Source organism: Chelonoidis abingdonii, chromosome 1 (genome assembly GCF_003597395.2).
Source record: "Chelonoidis abingdonii isolate Lonesome George chromosome 1, CheloAbing_2.0, whole genome shotgun sequence".
Classification (NCBI taxonomy): domain Eukaryota; kingdom Metazoa; phylum Chordata; order Testudines; family Testudinidae; genus Chelonoidis; species Chelonoidis abingdonii.
In genome coordinates this window covers 101,698,851-101,718,976 of record NC_133769.1, presented here as the reverse complement: position 1 = coordinate 101,718,976, position 20,126 = coordinate 101,698,851, and the positions used below count along the sequence as shown (strand labels likewise).

General features: G+C 50.0%; 1 protein-coding gene across 1 annotated transcript in view; it reads left to right on the top strand.

Moving 5' to 3' along the window:
- Positions 1-12,092, top strand: part of TOM1 (target of myb1 membrane trafficking protein) — a 29,304-nt gene extending 17,212 nt beyond the window's left edge. The window contains exons 10-15 of the mRNA XM_032774900.2: positions 42-150; positions 597-717; positions 5,463-5,538; positions 9,877-9,936; positions 10,727-10,766; positions 10,863-12,092. Coding sequence (XP_032630791.1) covers positions 42-150; positions 597-717; positions 5,463-5,538; positions 9,877-9,936; positions 10,727-10,766; positions 10,863-11,002 — 546 coding nt within the window. The 3' untranslated portion in view covers positions 11,003-12,092. The remainder of the gene's footprint in view (positions 1-41; positions 151-596; positions 718-5,462; positions 5,539-9,876; positions 9,937-10,726; positions 10,767-10,862) is intronic.
- Positions 12,093-20,126: the final 8,034 nt, after the last annotated feature.

Below are 20,126 nucleotides of genomic sequence, written 5' to 3'. Positions count from 1 at the left end.
AGGCTGCAGGAGTAGAAAATAACTCTCCTCTTTCCCCGAAGGTCCCAATTGAGGTGGAAAACAGTTGGACCAATACGGGGCCCAGTGCACCTCTGATAGACAAGCCGCCTGAAGCTGCCAACAGCCTCTCCTCTCAGCTGGCTGGAATAAGTAAGTAACCAAGCAGTGACCCCTCCTAGGTTTGGAGCTCCTCAGGGAGGGATGTGGGGGCATCAATTAGCTAATGTTTGTACAATGCTCTGGAGACAGGAGGCGCGAGGAAAATCAGATGCATTGTTTGTAATTATTAGGGTATGACTCACCCTGCCTTCACTGTCTTAAAGGGGCATCGCCCGGGAATCAGTGCAATAAGCTGGTGAATCTGGTGCTCTTGAGGGGCATTGTCTGAAATCCAAATGCATCCACTGAATAGCCATAGAGATGGATTTTCCCCTGCAGCCACTGCCCAGAAGGAGAGGAAGGGGGCCCTGAAGCAGAAGTTGGACCTGTTTTAATTAGCATCAAGCTTTCAAACTAGCTGCGCAAGCCCCCACTCTCTGTCTTGTGGTGTTTCTCTTGTGCTGTGTATATATCTTGCTCCTCTCTTGCCCCCGCAGATCTGGGCTCCGGCAGCGTCAGTGCAGGGCTGCAGTCCCTAAACAGCTCCGGCAAACTGGAGGAAGAGTTTGACATGTTCGCGTTGACACGGGGCAGCTCGCTGGCTGAGCAGCGCAAAGAGTGAGTGGCGGCACCTGTTTTCTGCTCCCCTTCATGTTCTCTGAGGGTGTTTCATTGCAGGGTATGGGGAGGAGAAGGATCACCTGAGTTGAGGATCCTGAGTTCCCAGCTGCTAATCATTCCTGAGAGTCCTGAGGCTGAGGAGGCAGCTAGCTCTTTCCATGTACTATTGTGGGGCAGGGTTTCTGCTCTCATCACTTTGCTCTTAGCTGTTTCCCCTAAGGTCTTTGCTACGCCCTGCCCGGGGATGGGAGAAGGAATGTCTGTATGTCACTTGCCTGTTGGTCACAGAGAGAGTTGCTGGGCTGGGCAATAAGGAATGGATATGTGGGACTGGAGTGGTTCTGCCTCCTTGGTGCTGTCTGAATTTTTGTGTAACACAATTCCCTGGGTGGGCTGGCAGCAATGGCGATTGAACTTGGGACCTCTAGATCTCAAACCATGAGTACTTTGTGGGTGGCAATGTGACCTAATAGAGTATTGGACTGGGACTCGGAAGACTTGGGTTTTATTCCTAGCTCTGCCACTGGCCTGCTGGATGACCTTGGGTAAGTCGTTTCCCCATCTGTAAAAGAGGAAGAGATGATTTCACTGCCCTCCTTTGTCAAGTGCTTTGAGATCTGCTGATGAAAAGCACTGTGTAAGCACTAGGTACACTATTGCAACTTCAGCTAAAGAGCTCAGCTTCCATAACTCAGCATCTGTCACGGACTAGCCACTGGGGGGGACAAAGAGCCACGCTCTTTGGTTCATCTTGGTTCTGGTGCCTGTGCTTCAAGTTTTAAAACCATGAGCTCCCAGGCCTTAACCCACAGGAGCATGTTGTACCATCGTGTGTTCCTTGCAGCAGACCCAGGTTGTCTTTGGGATTGATCCTTCCCCTGCCCAGTCTGCCTCTCACACTGCTTCTGGAAATATAACTTACAGCTTTAGCTGATTGATTCTTAGCAGCTTTAGCCAAGTGAGGTGGAGTTTATTAACCCCTTGAGTGGAGCTGGTCGATATTGGAGTGTTGCTGATGAGGAGTAGGGCTCAGGGTTAGGAATACAAATCACCCCACTAGGTGGGGCAGTACTCTGTGGAATCTCGTACCCTGCTGTACGAGTTTAGATCCTTGATCCATCTAGCCTAGTGTCCTGTTTCCAGGGAGTCAAACCGTTAAAAATTCTGGTTCATTTCTAGTTCATGTTCATCGATATTTCCTAACTCTCCAGCTCAGGAGTGGCGGAAGCACCCTAAAAGTGGGAGGCCACAGGTGCCCAAACCATGACCCTGCCCCATGCCACCCTCAAGGACCTGCCCCTTCTTCCCAAGGCCCCGCCCTTGCACCACCTCTTCCCTCCAAGACCCTTCCCCCCCTCGTTCCTCTCCCCCCTTGTTCATCCTTACAGATGGTAAAAGGTGGGGAGGGGGCATGGCCCCTGCCCCCATTCTGGCACCCCTGATCCAGTTTGGCTCCGGTTCAGGCACTAACTTAGAATGATGGTTCAGTAACCGGTTCAACAACATTGAACCTGTTTGAACCGGTTCAAATACATTCCTGCGGATTAAGGTCACGCACTCTTAATGTTAGCATTGTAGCGCCTAGCAAAAGAATAAAATGATACATATTTCTTTCACTGTAAAAAAATGATTGATTTTTTTAAACAAGTTATTTGCATACACTAATACAACATCCTCCAGAACTCGGTCATATTTCACCTCTGAGGTGACAAACTGAATGTCAGCCCATAAAATGCCCTATCTACACTGCCTTCTGTAGCGAGAACAAGCAGGAGGAGGGAAGAGACAGAGAGGGGAGGGAGGTGTTTTGGGAGTTGTAGTTCCCTTCCATGGGCAGTCCCCTACCTGGGCACAACAGCCAAGAGAACTACCAATCCCAGAACCTCTCTCTCCCCGTCCTCCCTCTCGGCTCATCTCTTCCTATGGCTTCCTGGGAAGTGTAGTCTCTCCCCCTCCCTTTAAGAGTGCAGCCAAGACAAACCCTTGCTCAGTACCCTTCCCTACCATTCCCCTTGTCATAGTATAATTCCTCAATCTGGACCTTAGAGTTCAGATATGAGGTACTAGCATAAAGTCCTCTAAGCTTAATCTCCAGCTTAGATCTGATAGGCTGCCACCAGGTCAGGAATTGATAGGGCCTGACCCCCCTTTCCTCTCTCTGGTGTCCACCACCCTTCCCTGGGGGGACCCCAGATTCCAAATCCTACTTAAGAAAATATGAATAACCCAGTCTGATTTAAAAAATAGCCAATTTAAATATACCAGCAATCACACACAGTAAATACAACACAAAGCTCCTCATAGCCGAATTACTTTGCTTTCCTTTGTACTCACAGACTTTTAGTAGAATATCTTAGATAAGATGGAGTTAGAAGAAAAGCTTGTTTACCCATAGCCGAGGAAACAACAAAGACCCTGAGTATACAAATTCCCGCCCCTGACTTTTAAACACTCCAGTTCTCTGATTGGTCCTCTGGTCAGGTGTTTGGTTCCCCTTTACAGGCAAAAGAAAATTAACCTTTACCTTACCTATCTACTTATGACACCCCTCCCCAGTGCTCCCTCAGCATCTGATTATTGAACCTGTTATTTTGAAGCAGTTACTGAGTTTTTTGGTTTTGGGGTTTCAATTCCAGTTCGGGTTCAATGGTACTGAGAGGTTTTCAGGTCAGGGTTTGTTGCGGTTCACTCAAAACACTTTTCTGAACTGGTTTTCGGGTTCGGTTCAATTCCCTGCCTGTTTCTACTGGTGGCCAGTGCTGACTGGACTGGAGTCAAAACACCAACGGCTTCTTCTGCTAAGCCAGTTCCACCTGCAGAGCTTACCAAGTGGACATGACAGAACTGCACATTTTCACAGAAAGCCTGGTTCCTGGGTCTATTCAGGAAGCATTTTGGCTTAGTAACTAGCTCTCTCTGCTGCTGCTGGGACGCGTGTTATTGTGGGGGTTGTGCTTGAATACAGACACCCATGCAAACTCAGCTGAGTCCCTGGATGTTTCCTGGACGTTCCTGGCACGGCACTTAGCACTGGCAGGTTTAACCCCGGGATCTGAATCCCTGTCACTTGTGCCAAGCCGTGGTTGGGCTATTATCTGAAAGCAACCATGTGAGGACAAGGGTGCACAGGTTGTACACATGATGTGCTGCGGGCAGGGTGCTTTCAATGGGCCATCTGCTGAGAGATGGGATGCACTGGAGCTGCATGGACAGAGGCAGGATGGGGCAGGAGCATCATAGCCAACAGCACCTGATTTTGTAATGAAACCTGACCTCCTGGCACGTGCTCAATGCACTCCCTTCCCCCACTGTGCTGGACGGCCATCTAGGGGCTGGGCAGGAATGGAAGCATACCCTCGCCAGCATAACCCGATCCTTCAGCGACAGGGACTTGTGATCGTTCCAAAAATGAGGCATCTTCTATTTATTCCTTGCCACCCCCTTCAGCCAGCTCTCGCCGCTCCTGCACTTGCTCTCCTGCCAGCCAGCCTCTGCACTCGCTGACTCAGGCTTCTTATGCCACCAGCCCTGCATCTTCCTCTCTTTGTGCTGAACTGCTCCCTCGCTGCTGTCGGACCAGGGCGCCTCTGCAGGAGATTCCAGCAACGGGGCTGGGACATCTCCCCCAGCCCCCTGACTCATGAGTACCTGGGCACAGCAGTTCTGGAAGCACCTCAAGCCCTTCCTGCCCTTCTTCCTCATCAGTGGCATGGTGGCGGCGCTCTACTTCATCCTCAACGCCATCGTCCACAGCGGGCCCTTCACCGACAAGAACTTCTTCGAAAAGTTTGAGCACAAGTGGCCCAAGCCCCTGCCCTCCAATGAGAGCGGCTAAATGACAGGAGCACTCTAGTTCACAGGCATCCAGCGCTGGGAAGTCATTCGAGGTAGCTACATTCTCCTGGCGTAGGAGCTAGTGTCCTTGGCCTGCACTGGTGCGATGGGGACTGCAAGCAGCTTGAGAGGGAGCAACATAGAGGAGGAGGCAGATAGGTGGTGTGTGTCTGTGAGCGAGAGAGAGAGATCAATCTTGGGTGAGATGTGTTTGTGTGTGGAGAGGTCATTGTATTTGCACATTCATAGGTGTTAAGGCCAGAAGGGACCATTCTGCTCGTCGGGTCTGACCTGATACATTACACAGGCCGTGGAATCTCAGCCGCCAGTGGGTTCAGTGAGGGTGTGATGGGTGGGGTCTTTTGGGGGGATGTGTTTGCGTGGGGAAGGGTAAGGTGGGTGAAGTGTGCTTGTGTCGGTGAAGGTTTTTGTTTGTCTCTGGGCCATTGTACAGCCATTGTAACCCACTGGTCAGTGTGCATTGTGTTCCCCTCTGTGCCCAGTCCAGAGAGGATGTCGGTCTGTTCCAGATCTCAGGCTGGCTCTTCAGCTCCAGCGCTAGCTTCTAACTCTGGAGGTCCCTGGTTTCATCCTTGGTGTTGGCCAAGATGATGGCCCAGCCATCGCACAATAATGTCCCAGTACCTTCTTATGGTACCTCACAATCTTGCTGCAGTGTTTGGGTTGGACCTATAGTGTTTCTAACAAGCCAGGGTTTGCACACATCTGAGATCTTCTAAATCTCTCAGGGAGATCTTAAGGGTTGCAGCAAGCAAGTTGTGATGTGGTCAGCAGCCCTGAATATTTATATGTATGAATTCCGCTAGAAGACCAGTCCTCCACAGCTTGCCCCCTTGCGCATTCCTGCCGCTTCTATGCATTGATGTTAACCTGCTACTCTCTTTCAGGGTAAAATACGAAGACCCCCAAGCAAACAAAGGGCTGGCTGGAGCCCTAGATGCCCGGCAGCAGAGCACAGGAGCGGTAAGTGGCCGTGGGGCTTTCCACACCCTACCAGTAATGGGCCCCATCATCCCTGCCCAACAGGAGTGCCAGTCAATGAGGTCCATTAGAGCAGAGCCTCCCAAGGTATTTCCTGCAAGCCAATCCATAAACAGTATGATGGTGGTAATTTCTAGTCGTTGCTAACCTGGGATCAGATTGGATTGGATTTGGTCCTGGAGTGGTGTGAGGCTCCATATCCTCTCCTCCAAGCCCCTGAGCAGGGTGGACTCCTTTGTCCTGTAGACTCCTCCTCCCCACCCTCCTGGAGTTCTAGAAGGTCAGGGGTTGACTTGCTCTGCTCCCATCCTCTCCTCAACCTCCCGCCTTGAAAGCAGTTCTCAGTGCAGACTCTCTCTTAACCAGATGGAACCTAGCACTTCCACTGATGGAGCCCCACTAACTAACTGGATGGTGCAGCAAGGAATGGTGAGGAGGCACGTAGCCAGCAGAAAGCAAAGAGAGCCGGGGCTGCCGGGCTAGGGTGTGAAACTGGCACAGCGTCTGGGCATGCCCAGCAGGCAATGGGAGAATGGTTGAGCAATGAGGAACCTGGCCAAACCCCAGCATTCATGAAGGGGACCTGGTCTGGGCAGATAGTAGAGACTAAGAGGCAAGAAGCCAGAGGCTGTGCCTCCTCACCGGGTGTAATCATACCCCAGGAGAAGTCTGTAGGGATTCAACCCAGGACCTCTGGATCCAAAAGCATGAGCATCTATAGCTTGAGCTAAAAGGCCGGGTCTGGATAGGTGCGCAGGTCCGGTGTTCCCTTTCTTAGGCTGACAGAGATGGCAGCATGATGAGCACTGGGATTTGAATGGCTGCTGACCTCTGATTCTCAGGACTGGGGAGTATGTAGTGCACATTAACCCAGTGTGGGGTGTTGTCCCCCTCTAGTAGCTGGACCATGTCATTTGGTTTGAGGCTGCTACTGCTTTGAAGCTGCTGAGCCTCGTCCTTTAGCTCAAGCAGCAGGGCTTGTGCTTATGATTTTAGACCCAGAGGTCTCAGATTCAGTCCCTGGGGCAGCAATACACTCCCAGGACTTCTCCTTTCAGGCTGAGGCTTCAGGCTTCCTAGCAGGGCCTAGCCCATAGAAACCTCTGGCTTGGGGAGTCCCCACACGCTGTCCAGTTTGCTTATATAAATCTCTACTCTCTGTGGCCTTGGGGATCCCACTCAGGACAGACTGAAACCTCCATAATCACAGCCAACCATGATAACTACCTGATGGCTCCTCCCCAAGGAGCTTCGTCTTGACACCAGGGGGGGTGCGGCAGTATCTGTCCAGAGGCTGGGGACTGGTTTGAAGGAACCTGTTCTTGGGAAGAGAGGGCTGCTGCTGTGCTTGGCTTTGCCATTTCTTGTGGAAGTTTCCATGAATTTGGGAAATGAAGGGACAATGGCCTCCAATGACCACCACCTATTTCTACTCGGTGAACCTGCAGCTGCTGTTGCTTCTCTCTCAGCTGGTCCTGGGGCTTGCTCTTGGGATAAGGATCTGAGGCTTTGGGCTGGTGTTGGGTGACTAGTTACCTCCAGCCACAAGAAGGGCCCCCTCCCCTTCCATAGTGGAATTGGCCAATGGCGAAAGCATATCTAAAAGAGCCACTTCCGTGGGGGAGCCAGCAGTCAAGTATCTCCACCTTAACTGTTGAGGAGTTTCCCCTCCTGTACGCATTTCCACAGCTTAACTTGGCACATCATGTACCACAGCAAGCCACAGTTAGGCCTGGGCCTTCCTCCTTGCCAGGCTCACCTCTTCCTCACATCTGACCCTACAGCAGGGATGTGAAGCCAAACCTGTGACAGCCCCCTTGTCTGCAGTGCGGTGGGCTGTGATGTCACATGCTGTGGAACGGCATCAGACAGGAGATAAAATCTCAGGCTCTTTGGGTCAGAATCTGCAGCGATAGCAAGGGGAATCCAGGAAAGTACCACTGTGGACGTAGCAGCCTGGCTGAGTTTGAGCCAGCGCTGCCCTTCCAGACCAAGCCGTGCTGGAGAGGGGAATGAGCCCTGTAAAGGGGATAGGCCGGGACCAGTGCCCCGGCACCAGTCTCAAACCTCCAGCTCCCTCAGAAAGGCCTGCGTGCTAGAAGGCAGGTCAGTGGGTAGGGAGAAGACATAAAATGTTGGCTGAGAGAGCTGTGGTGGGATTGGCCACTGCAACAAGGGGCTGGGCTCTGAACCTTGTGGGAGGGGGAGAGATTGTGCCAGGATGGGTTGGAGAAACATCCTCTCTTTGGCCTGGTCTACACTATGCGTTTAAACTGATTTTAGCAGCATTAAACCGATTTAACAGTGCACACTATGAGGCCCTTTATATCTATATAAAGGGCTGTTTAAATCCGTTTCTGTACTCCTCCCCAAAGAGAGGAGGAGCGCTAAAATCGGTATTACCATATCAGATTAGGGTTAGTGTGGCCGCAAATCGACGGTATTGGCCTCCAGGCGGTATGCCCACAGTCACCCTGTGACCCGCTCGGGACACAATCTCAACTCGATGCAGTGGCCAGGTAGACAGGAAAAGCCCGCGCAACTTTTGAATTACATTTCCTGTTGCCCAGCGTGGAGCTCTGATCAGCACGGGTGGGCGATGCAGTCCCAAATTCAAAAGAGTTCCAGCATGGACCGTACGGGAGATACTGATCTGATCCTGTATGGGGAGACAAATCTGTTCTAATCCGAGCTCTGTTACAAAAGACGAAATGCCAAAGTGTTTTGAAAAAATCTCCAGCTATGATACAGAGTCCACAGCACAGTGCTACGTGACAAGCGTAATGGAAAGCCAAGAATCAAATGGACCCTCATGGAGAGAGGGAGGGGTTACTGAGGGGTACGGAGGGGTACAGCTATCCACAGTCCACAGCAGTCTCCAAAAACTATTTGCATTCTTGGCTGAGCTCCCAGTGCGTGTAGTTCAACACAATTGATCTGGCGTGGTTCAGGTATAGCTCGTCAATTTACTCCCTCCCCCACCACGTGAAAGAAACGGGAGAGAAATATTTCTTGACTTTTTCAGTGTCACCTTATGTCTAACTGAATGCTGCTAGTAGACGCGATGCTGCCAGCAGTGAAGAGCTGTATCGCTTCTCTCCCTTCCCGGTGGCGATGGTACAATATAGATTGCTATCCGTCGTCACCGTCAGCCCGTGAAGTCTCCTGGCTGGCCTCAGGTGAGGCTGGCCGGGCGGCCTGGTAAAAATAAGAATGATTCCTGATCATCCCAGTAGATGGTACAGGAACGGTCTGGTAACCGTCCTCATCATAGCAACTGGGCGAGCTCCATCAGCCCCCTCCCTTTCAGATAAAGAAAAGATTCTGTACTGCCTGACTATCATGGCAGCAGGATGCTGGGCTCCTCCTCCCCACACCACTTAATGTTCTGCTGGACTGTGATAGCAGTGGAGGCTGCCTCCTCCTCATTTATCTCACTAACAAGTCACTGTTCCTTATTCCTGCATTCTTATAATTTCTGACACCAAAATGGGAGGGACACCACTGCCACGGTAGCCCAGAAGGTGTGGGGAGGGGAGGGAAGCAACGAGTGGGGTTGTTGCAGGGGCAACCCACCGTGAATGGTATGCAGCTTGTCATTCTACGGATCCGACATGGCAGCCTGTGCTCTCTGAAGCACGTGTCTCTAGTACACTTGGCCCCATAGATTCTAGCAGACTGCTCTATTTATGAATACTATAAAAGGAGGGGACCTGACTCAGGAGGTCATGTTCCCATTTTTGCCTTTGCGCTCCCAGCCGACCTCAGCCAGGGGCACCCATGATAGCAGCACAGTACAGAACGACAGATAACCGTCATCCTATTGCCAATTTACAATGGCAGCAGACAGTACAGAATGACTGATAACCGTCTCCACTATCAAGCAAAAGCAAACAAATGCTGCTGTGTAGTGCTGCAGTAATGCCTCTGTCAGCAGCATCCAATACAGATACGGTGACAGTAAAAAAAAAAAAAAGGCTGAGCGGGCTCCATGGTTGCCGTGCTATGGCGTCTGCCAGGGCAATCCAGGGAAAAAGGGCGTGAAATGATTGTCTGCCATTGCTTTCCCGAAGGAAGGAATGAGTGATGACATTTACCCAGAACCACCCGCGGAATAGTACCCACAGTGCAACACTCTGGAAATTGATTTTAGCCTCGGATCATGGACGCACACCGCCGAATTAATGTGCTTAGTGTGGTCGCGTGCACTCGACTTTATACAATCTGTTTTACAAAACCGGTTTATGTAAAATCAGACTAATCCCATAGTGTAGACGTACCCTTTCTCTGCTTCATTCCTCTCTCTGCCTTCCTCTCCAGATCCCAGTCCCCCAGGCCGGCTTCATGGAGGACATTGAGCAGTGGCTCTCCACGGATGTGGTAAGTGAGGGGCAGAACGGGGGCGGTTCCTTGGCATTTCACTTGCTGCTCAGGGCTGGCAATGAACTTTGTCTCCCCTTTGGCCCCTGGAAAGGCTCAAAATTCCCTGTGTGTTGGCAATGACTGTCCAAGGCTCTTGCAGGTGGCAGTGCGGGCCTGGTCGATGTGGGCAAGGGTTTCACTCATGTTCCCTTCCTCAGAACACACCCCACTGACCTTCCCTTGCTCTTTCATTCCACACTGCCATCCTCCTCCCCATGTCTCCTGATTGCCACTATGCCCAACCACCTGATTCTGCAAACACTGAGGCACGTGCTTAGCTCAACATGTGTGCGTTGCCCCGATAAAGTCAGCCAGGGTCTTGGAGCAGGACTTCCTGACTGAGGGGAGAGGGTGGGTAACAGGATCGGGAAAGGCTGTGCAGTGTGCCCCCGGCACACTGCTGGGAGGGGGCAGCTGAGAGACAGCAGGGCAACCAGGTCACCAAGGCTCTCCTGACTGTGTTGTGAGCAAGGGGATTGGTGGGGTCTCTCATATGGTGTGGAAGAAGAGAGTGTCTGTCTGGAGACGGCAAGGCTGGCAAAAGGCTTCCAGGGAAATCTGATCTGGGTGAAGAGTTTTCTTGCCCTCCTGCCAGCTGTTACTGCTGGTAGTGGGATAGAGAAACCTCCCCCTTTCCTGTCAGTAGGGTTGAGGATTGCAGTCCCATTTGCCTCGGTGGAGCGGAGCGCTGTGTCCACCTGGGGTGCTCAGGCCTGCTTCCCAATGTGTCTTTCTTCTCCTTTCCCAGGGGGAAGAGACGGAAGAGGCAAAGGGCATCACCAGTGAAGGTAAGAGTCACCAGCCCCTCTCCTTCCTCCTGAACTCTTCTCAGAGCCAGCTCCCTCCTCCCCGTCCTCGTCTCTAATTCTCTCTTCCCGCTCTAGAGTTCGACAAGTTCCTGGAAGAGCGAGCGAAGGTGGCGGACCAGCTGCCTGCACTCCCCAGCCCCCGAGCAGGGCCACCTACCACCTCCAGTCCACACCGGAAGCAGGAGAAGGAAGACGACACTATGTTTGCCTTATGAACCCTATGGACTGGTGTGCTGTGGAGCAAGCGGACACACTGTGGTGCTCCATTCCTGCCAGGGGCTGGGAGAGGAAGGGCTCTATGCCCCCATTGCTCTCCTCTCACTTCTCCCTCCCCTTACCAATTTTAGGCTGCTTTGGGGTTAAGTTAATCATTGCTGTATTTTGGGGACAGCACGGAGTAGGCCTGTGAAGGGCGCTGGTGAAGCTGCTGGAGATGTCACCAGACGAGTCTGGGGGCCCTGGGGTATCTTATTGTGATGGGGGCAAGCAGAGGGCTCTCCCCACCCTTCTTTCCAGTGAAATCACTGTAACCCGTCCTGAGAACCAGGTGCTGTCTGGATCTGGGGTCTTTCCTGCTCGGCTGCTCCCTTTGACAGGCTCTGTCTCCCACGTCCAGCTGGGGTGCTGTATTCTAGGCTGCTCTCCAGAGTGGGTCCCCTCCCTCCCTGCTGCTCTCAGGGCTGAGCTCTGCCCATCCCCTGCTGCAGTGGAACGTACAGGGGTGGGGAATGATTCTTATGGGGAGAGCACTGGCAGCAGGGAGGCCTCTAGTATTCGTTTCCCTCTCGCACAAGCACATATATGCAACACGCCCCTTATGGCCCAGAACCCCACCCAGGGGCCGTGTGATTTTGTCGTACAGAGTCCAGGTACCGAATCTCATGGCTGGAGATGGGGATGGAGCTGCAAACGGTACCAAATCCAGGGGTGGAGGGGTGTGTGCAATCCAGCTCTGGAAAAGGGGGGCAAAGGAGCAGATGTGCCTTCAGCAAATGCTTTGAGGTGAATTGCTTTGATTCTTGGATCTCCTTTAGTCCCTGTCTTCCCCCTCCCCCGGACTTAACTCCCCCCATGACATCCAGCTAAGGCTCCCCTTGTTCCCACTGTGGAATGGGGGCGGGGGGGAGAGGAGATTGTCTCTGAGAGAAAGGGGAGAACACTTTAAACAACCAGTGCATGCTGCCCTGTGCAGACGTGGCAGGGGAGGAGCATGCCAGGTCCAGGGCTCATGCTGATTATTCCATGTAAACTGGGAGACTTGCCTTTTGTATCGCACATTAAACAAGCAACGTCCTGACCCCCTTGGAGAGCATGTGGTGGTGCATTTGTGGGCGGAGGAACCTGGGGATCCAGGCTGCTGAGAGCAGGAGTGGGCAGCGGCTAGAGGTGGCAGAGGAGCAGGGGGGCCATGGCTGCTGAGAACAGGAGCGGGCAACGGCTTGGGAGGGGAGGGGAGTGGGAGGGCCATCGCTGCTGAGAGCAGGCATCATCTGAACCATCTTATTGTGATCACCCTGATCAATGTCTTGAACCTGTGGGAAGTGTCAGCAGGAGCTAACAGCTCCCGTCTCCAGCTGGTAGCTGCTGCTGGATCTTCTCTTTGTACATTTAAAGATTTCCACTAAATAAAACTCTGCTGAAGTGCTGGGGATGGGTGTTCCCTCTTGTGCCACACACTGCAAGCTGCTAGACGACTGGTTCACTTGGAAGCAGCGGAGGGGTGGGGATCACTTAAAGGGCAACTATATAAACTGGACACATTCCTTTTGCCCCACTCTGTAGGAAAGGGTTAGATCAGTAGAAGGTGTTTGAACCTGAAAGCCTTTCTCCACTAACCTGGAGCCTCAACTGCACACCTCAGGGACAGAGAGTACAAGAGCAGGGAACAGAGCTGTGTGAGCAGAGCTGGTATGTGCTTGTATGGACCTGTGCTGGAACAAGTCAGGTGGCAGTTCAAGCTACCCTCCCCCTTTGCAGAGCAGCTGGGCTTAGGGTGTATTATATAGCCTCTCCAGCTTTCCAAGATGATGGGAGCATCCCAACTGGGTTGTCCCTTAAGCCTATGAAGCAGGATGCATCATTCCAGTGCCCGCAGCTGCAATGGTGACCTGCGTGTGATTTTGGAGGAAGCAGTAAAGGACCATGAGTGGGAGCTCCCCCTCCAGCTGCTGTAGAGTGGGATTAGACAGAAAGGTTCAGGTTGTCCAACAGATCCAGCCTCCCATTCTCTCTGAATGCACTTTCATCTCTGACAAGTTACCGTCCCTTGGAGCACAGGTGGGCCCAGCAGAGGGTGGGAAGGAATTGCCAGTCACCCTCTGTCCCAGTTCTCCCAGTTACCTGATGATGTCTTAGTTTTGTGCCATACTGATGTCCGGAAGCAAGGAGGAAGTTTATTTGTCATTACTAACTCCCTTTGGGTGTAATGATTTTGGGTGTCTCAGTCAAGTCCCTGAGTGGAACAGGCGTCCACATCACAAAAATGTACATCATGTACATAGGGCACTGTAAGGATTAATCAGGTACGGTTTGTAAAGTATTCTGTTGGAGTTGAAAAGCGATATCTAAGTGCTTCGTGTCTCTCTTATGCTTTTACTAGAGGGCTTATGGGTGCCTATTGAATCCCATGAAAAGCCAGTCAAAGTCCCCCCAAGACTAAAAGCCTACACCTCAACTGAGGGGAAGGAGCCACAGAGCCCAGAAAGAAACTGATTCCAGGGGAATCAAATGCAAAAACAAGGATGGGAGTGCAGGTCACAGGGTGAGAACCAGGGATCCCATGGGGGACACTGAACAGAGCATTCTCTGCCCATGACTCTTCAAAGGACTCCAAGGAGCCGGTGGACGCCACCCAGAGGAACTCTACCCAGAAATGTGAACCATCAAGGGAGCAGAAACAGGCCCCTCAGTCGCAGAGCACTACCTCCAACAAACCTCCTCCTCCTGGTCTGATGGATGGCCATCTTGGTCATTGCCAGGAGCAGGCTGACGAAGATGTGGCGCCACAGCTGGCATGTGCAAACCCAAGGAGCTGTGGGGAACATTGGAGCCACAACCTCCGCAGGAGGCTCTGGGGGAGCTGGAAAAGGGGTGGCAGCGGGGTTGCAGGTAGTGATTGTTGAAGAAAAGGCAGTTTAGTGGCAGATTTCTGTTGGGACCCATTTTCACATGCTCATGGTTTGCTTAAGCATTCTCCCTTTGGGACTGAACCCAGGCTTGAGGGGCAACAGAACTAAAACGGGAGGACGCTGTTTCTTGCAGGGATTAAGTTGTTAGAAGAGCCCTAATTTTAGCCTCTGCTGTAGCCCCTTTTATGACACCTCAGCCACCATCAAAAAACCTCAAAGCCAACTTTACCATGAATATTGCCCTTCCCTCCCCATGCAACCCCTGGTGTAGGGGTAGGAAAAGGAGGCAGGGGTGTGGCTGAAGTACTCTGCACTCTATTATTCTGGGCTGATAGAGCAACCCAACAGATTGCTCTAACATACACAGGGGATGTCACTAATTCAGGGCAACAGCACCTGCATTTCCCCATTGTGGTCCAGCAAGGGCACCCCTGTCATGCTTCCAGCTCTCCAGTTGTTGCCTCTCTTGGGAGGAGGCCTGCATCTCCCTCCCTTCTGACGGGGTGTTTCCAGGCTGCACAGTTCCCTGCCTTCACTATGTTATTCCCAGCAGAGGCAGGCTGCCCATGGATACCTGCTTGCTTTCTCTTTAGAGACAGTTAACAGGTGTAGTTGCCACAGTTATGTAACCCACACAGAACTTCCTACTTTATCTTACAGTAAAAAGCACTGCAGCAAAAACATTAAAAACAATAAAAGAACTTGCATGCGTGTTAATAAGCTTACCAGTGATCACCCGGACTCTGGCAGGAGCAGGCCTTCAATACCCCATCCATGTGGTTTCCTTTGTGATCACAAGCTCATCACAGCAGCAGCTCAAAGCAAGCACCTAATCTTATGGGGCCTCAGTAGACCCAGTCCTTCCAACCCTTCCCTAAGGATTGGGGCCCTCCGTAGACCAGCGGTCCTGTTTGCTGGATCAGGAAGAAGGCCCTGAGCCAGTTTAAAACTAGGCTATTTGTCCAAACCCCCTTTCTGTGTCTCTTGGTCCCTGGGGAATTCAGTTTGACCTAGTGCATGCGTCTGTCTCTGGGGAGGGTGGCTTCAAAGGGCTGACAACAGAGGCGTACACTAGCATCCCTGCTCCTAGAGAAGGTACGTACAATGCCACAATAACACATACACAACTGCATTTTTAACACAATGGGCTTCAAAGGTATTAACCCTAATTCAGTAAGGTTTATCTTAATTCCATAAGGTTTGTCCAGTCTGTCAGAAGAGGCTGGGCTCAGAATTCCAGAAGTGCAGAGGTAGCATAAAGCTACTTTCACCAATCACCAAGCTGTACTTCCTGAGAGATGCAGCTCAGAATCTGGAACGGAGCACCTGCAGGCCCCTGCTGCCCCCACCCAGGACTGACTGATTGAAGAAGGCAGTATAATGGAAAGGCACCTGTACCCTTGCCAGAAACGATCAAAGATCAGCACTCTGAGCTCCTTACCGAGAATAGCCAAAGCCTGCAAGATAGAAGGCCAGAATAAAAGAACTTGGACTCCCTGGGAGATGGTCCCTGAAGCTGCAGACCCAGAATACTATAGGTAGAATTGGCCCTTATACAGGGCTCTGTGTCTCCTTGCTGTCCTGGTGCTCACCAGCTGGTCGGGTTACGAAGAGTTTCTTCTTCAGACTACATTCTGTTGTGAACATAGAGCTTTTGAAAGATGCCAGGCTATCAGATGACTGGGAATGGTGAGTGGAGTCCAGCCACTAATGCAACACAAGACCCGGCCCCCTCAATTGAGGGAGGGGCCACAGAGCCCAGGCATCAACTGTTAGCCCTGAAGAGTTAAGATGTTTTATTTGTCCAAAGAATATGTGTCATCCTGGCAGAAGTGGTGCAAGGTACACAGTACCCTACCAACATGCCTTAAGTCTGAGCTGAAGGTCCCACCTTTGGCCTGTTCGTTCCTGGTCTCTCTGTTGAGACTACCACAATTGTAAAATTCAAGCAGCGATTTTTATGAAGACACCTGTCCACTGAGAACTGGGCTGAATGCTATCTTTCTAATATAACAAAGCCCAACAGATGGTAATAATTAGGGCTGTTAATTTAAAAAATTAATTGCAATTAATCGCACTGTTAAATAATAATAGAATGCCATTTATTTAAATATTTTTGGGTGTTTTCTACATTTTCAAATATACTGATTTTAATTGCAACACAGAATACAATGTGTACAGATGCATCTGAAGAAGTGGTTTTTTACCCATGAAAGCTTATGCCCAAATAAATCTGTTAGTCTTTAAGGTGCCACTGGACTCCTCATTGTTTTGGGGGATAGACTAGCATGGTTACCCCTCTGATAAAGTGTACAGTGCTCACTTTACATTTATTTTTTATTACAAATATTTGCACCGTAAAAAACAAAAGAAAATGTATTTTTCAGTTCACTTCATACAAGTACTGTCGATCAGTCTCTTTATCATGAAAGTTGACCTTACAAATGTAGAATTCTGTACAAAACATAACTTCATTCAAAAATGAAACAGTGTAAAACTTGAAAGCCTAAAAGTCCACTCAGTTCTACTTGTTCAGCCAATCACTCAGACAAAGCAGTTTGTTTACATTTACAGGAGATAATGTTGCCTGCGTCTTATTTACAATGTCACCTGAAATTGAGAACAGGCATTTGCATGGCACTGTTGTAGCCGGCATTGTAAGATATTTACGTGCCAGATGCGCTAAAGATTCATATGTCCCTTCATCTTCAACGATCATTCCAGAGGACATGCGTCCATGCTGATGACGGGTTCTGCTTGATAATGATCCAAAGCACTGCAGACCAATGCATGTTCACTTTCATCATCTGAGTCAGATGCCACCAGCAGAAGGTTGATTTTCTTTTTTTGTGGTTTGGGTCCTGTAGTTTCCGCATTGGAGGGTTGCTCTTTTAAGATTTCTGAAAGCATGCTCTACACCTCATCCCTTTCAGATTTTGGAAGGCACTTCAGATTCTTAAGCCTTGGGTTGAGTGCTGTAGCTATCTTTAGAAATCTTACATTGGTACCTTCTTAAAACAAACATCATCTGCTGAGTCATCGTCCGAGACAGCTATAATATGAAATACATGGCAGAATGTGGATAAAACAGAGCAGGAGACATACTATTCTCCTACAAAGAGTTCAGACAAAATTTAATTAATGCATTATTTTTTAATGAGCATCGTCAGCATGGAAGCATGTCCTCTGGAATGGTAGCCAAAGCATGAAGAGGCATACAAGTGTTTAGCATATCTGGCACATAAATACCTTGCAATGCCAGCTACAAAAGTGCCATGCCAAATGCCTCTTCTCACTTTCAGCTGACATTGCAAATAAGAAGCGGGCAGTATTATCTACCATAAATGTAAACAAACCTGTCTGTCTTAGTGATTGGCTGAATAAGAAGTAGGACTGAGTGGACTTGTAGGCTCTATAGTTTTACATTATTTTGTTTTTGAGTGCTGTTATGTAACAAAAAAAAATCTACATTTGTAAGTTGCACTTTCACGATAAACAGATTGCACTACAGTACTTGTATGAGGTGAATTGAAAAATACTATTTTGTTTATCATTTTTACAGTGCAAATATTTGTAATAAAAACAAATATAAAGTGAGCACTGTACACTTTGTATTCTGTGTTGTAATTGAAATCAATATATTTTAAAATGTAGAAAAAATCCAAAAATAGTTAATAAATTTCAATTGGTATTTTATTAACAGTGCAATTAAAACTGCGATTAATTGTGATTAATTTTTAATCGTTTGAGTTAACTGCGATTAACCGACAGCCCTAGTAATAATGTTTTAGCACTGTAAAGCTGGAGTCTGTTGGAAGCAATGACCTACAAGGGAAAGGTTCTGCATCATGTTACCAACCCCCTGAGTCAGGCAAATCCCTCAAAGTTATGGTTCTGTCTAAACTAGGGATGGGCAAACTTTTTGGCCTGAGGGCCGCATCAGGTTTCGCAAACTGTATGGAGAGCTGGTTAGGGGAGGGGGTTGTGGCCCAACCCCCACCTCCTATCTGCCCCCCCAGGACTCCTGCCCCATCCAACCGCCCCTGTCCCCGGACCCGCGCCACCCCATCCAACCCCTCCTCTCATTCCTGATGGCCCTCTCTGGGACCCTGCCTCAACCAACCACCCCTTCTACCTGTCTCCTGACTGCCCCCTGCCACCCCATCCAACCCCCCCTCCTTCTGGGACCCCTGCCCCCATTCAACCCCTTGTTCCCCCCAACCACTCTGACCCCTATCCACACCTCCACCCTGACCACCATCCCAAACTCCTCTGCCCTTTATCCAACACCCCGTGCTCCGTGCCCCCTTACCGCACCGCCTGGAGCACCGGTGGCTGGCGGTGCTACAGCCGCGCCACCTGGCTGGAGCTGGGCTACCACGATGCCACCGCTGGCACCGCGCAGCACAGAGCACTGGGTCAGGCTGGGCTTTGCAGTTGCACTGCCCCAGGAGCTCACAGCCCCACAGCCCAGAGCACTGCGCCAGCAGCGGAGCGAGTGAGCTGAGGCTGAGGGGGAGAAGGGACAGCAGGGGAGGGGCCAGGGGCTAGCCTCCTGGGCCAGGAGCTTGGGGGCTGGGCAGGACGGTCCCGCAGGCCGGATGTGGCCCTGTGGACAGTAGTTTGCCCACTTCTGGTCTAAACAGTGTTCTGTTTAGGCTCAAAAATTAAACCACCAGTGCAGATCAATGTTGGTTTAATTTGTGACTTAAAGAATGAATGGGTAGTAGATTTTATCATGTGCTTTGGGTTTTTTCCCCCCACAGTGCTGAATAACTTGTATAAGTATCGTTGTGTTCACCAAAGTAAAAGGTAGACAGAGAAAATGCTCCTAGGCTAGTCTGAAATGTTGCTTTATTCCGCTGATCCAGAAATACCTCTGAATTTAGATGGAACTGTACAAGGGTCTGTTTTTCTTTTCAGATTCCTCTCCAAAATTGTGAAGTTACCCATAAAACAACTTAAAATGCATGATTTCAACATTATGGCTATAAAAAAGACAAAATTAGACCACATTTAAATTAATTAAAAATAAACTATACACTTGGATTTTCTAATATTGAGCTTGCTTTTTTTTTGCTTTTTTTTCTCCAAGTAACTTGATTATTTTGTAAAACATGGTGACCACTAGAGGTCAGGTTAGCAGCAAGCTACTGTGCTCAAAACATGCTGTCTAAAATCAGTCTGAAAATCTTTCAGGGTTTTAGTTGCCAAAAACCTGGTTACCAAGATGTGCAACCTTATGAAAACTGAATACAAAATTTTACTATATTCAATGTATTACACTCCTACCATAAACTCTTACACAGAGTCCTAGGGTGACTACTATACAATTTACTTACACTGATCTTTTGACCAAATTGTGCTGTCTGGGCACTATTTAGCCAGGCTGTAAATGGCCATAACTATTTACACCAGATCTGAATTTGGCCTGTGTCTGCAGAGAGTTATGCTATAAAGCACATACTATTCTGCATTATGTTCACAAGAATTTTACTCTCATTTGTATGTGTGTGGCTGTTAAAATATCAAATATAACACTCCTAGAAGCATGAAAAATGAGGGCCATTTTGTATCTGATGATGAAAAAAAGCCTAAAACTCTTTGGATTTTAAAGACTCTTAACTAAAATGCATCCTAATTCTCCAGTGACTGCACTGTAGTCTTGAGAATGTATTCAAAGGTAACCCTTTCCATGCATGCTCCTATCTCAGTTCAATATGGCGTTCAGGTGATTTGCCATCCAAATATTTTCCTACAAGTGCTTTGTGACGGGGTGTGCTTGTCCTGCACTAGACAAAGAGGGATTAATCCCATACTTTGGACAGAGGAAGCCACGCCCCCTTGCCCCTGTTGGGCATGCTCCAACTGAAGTGACAGTATAAAAGGGAGCAACCCAGCTCAGTCAGGGCTGATTACCACTAAAGACAGGGGATCCATGCATGCTACAGGCAGGTAGGCAGGCTCGCTCCCTCCCTCCCTCCGTCCTGCCTGCCTGCCTGCCTGGGGGCTGCTGGAGCCCAAGTCTGCAAAGGCCAAGCCTGCTGAGATCTGGATAGACATTCAGCTACCTGTGGACACCCAGGAGATGTCAGAACTGTCTGGAGCTTCACAGGCTGGAGACCCTGGAGAAACAGAGACCATGCTGCCAGAAGACAGGGTAGGAAGTAGCCCAAAGGGACTAGTCCTTGATCCAGTTGTAGGACCAGGA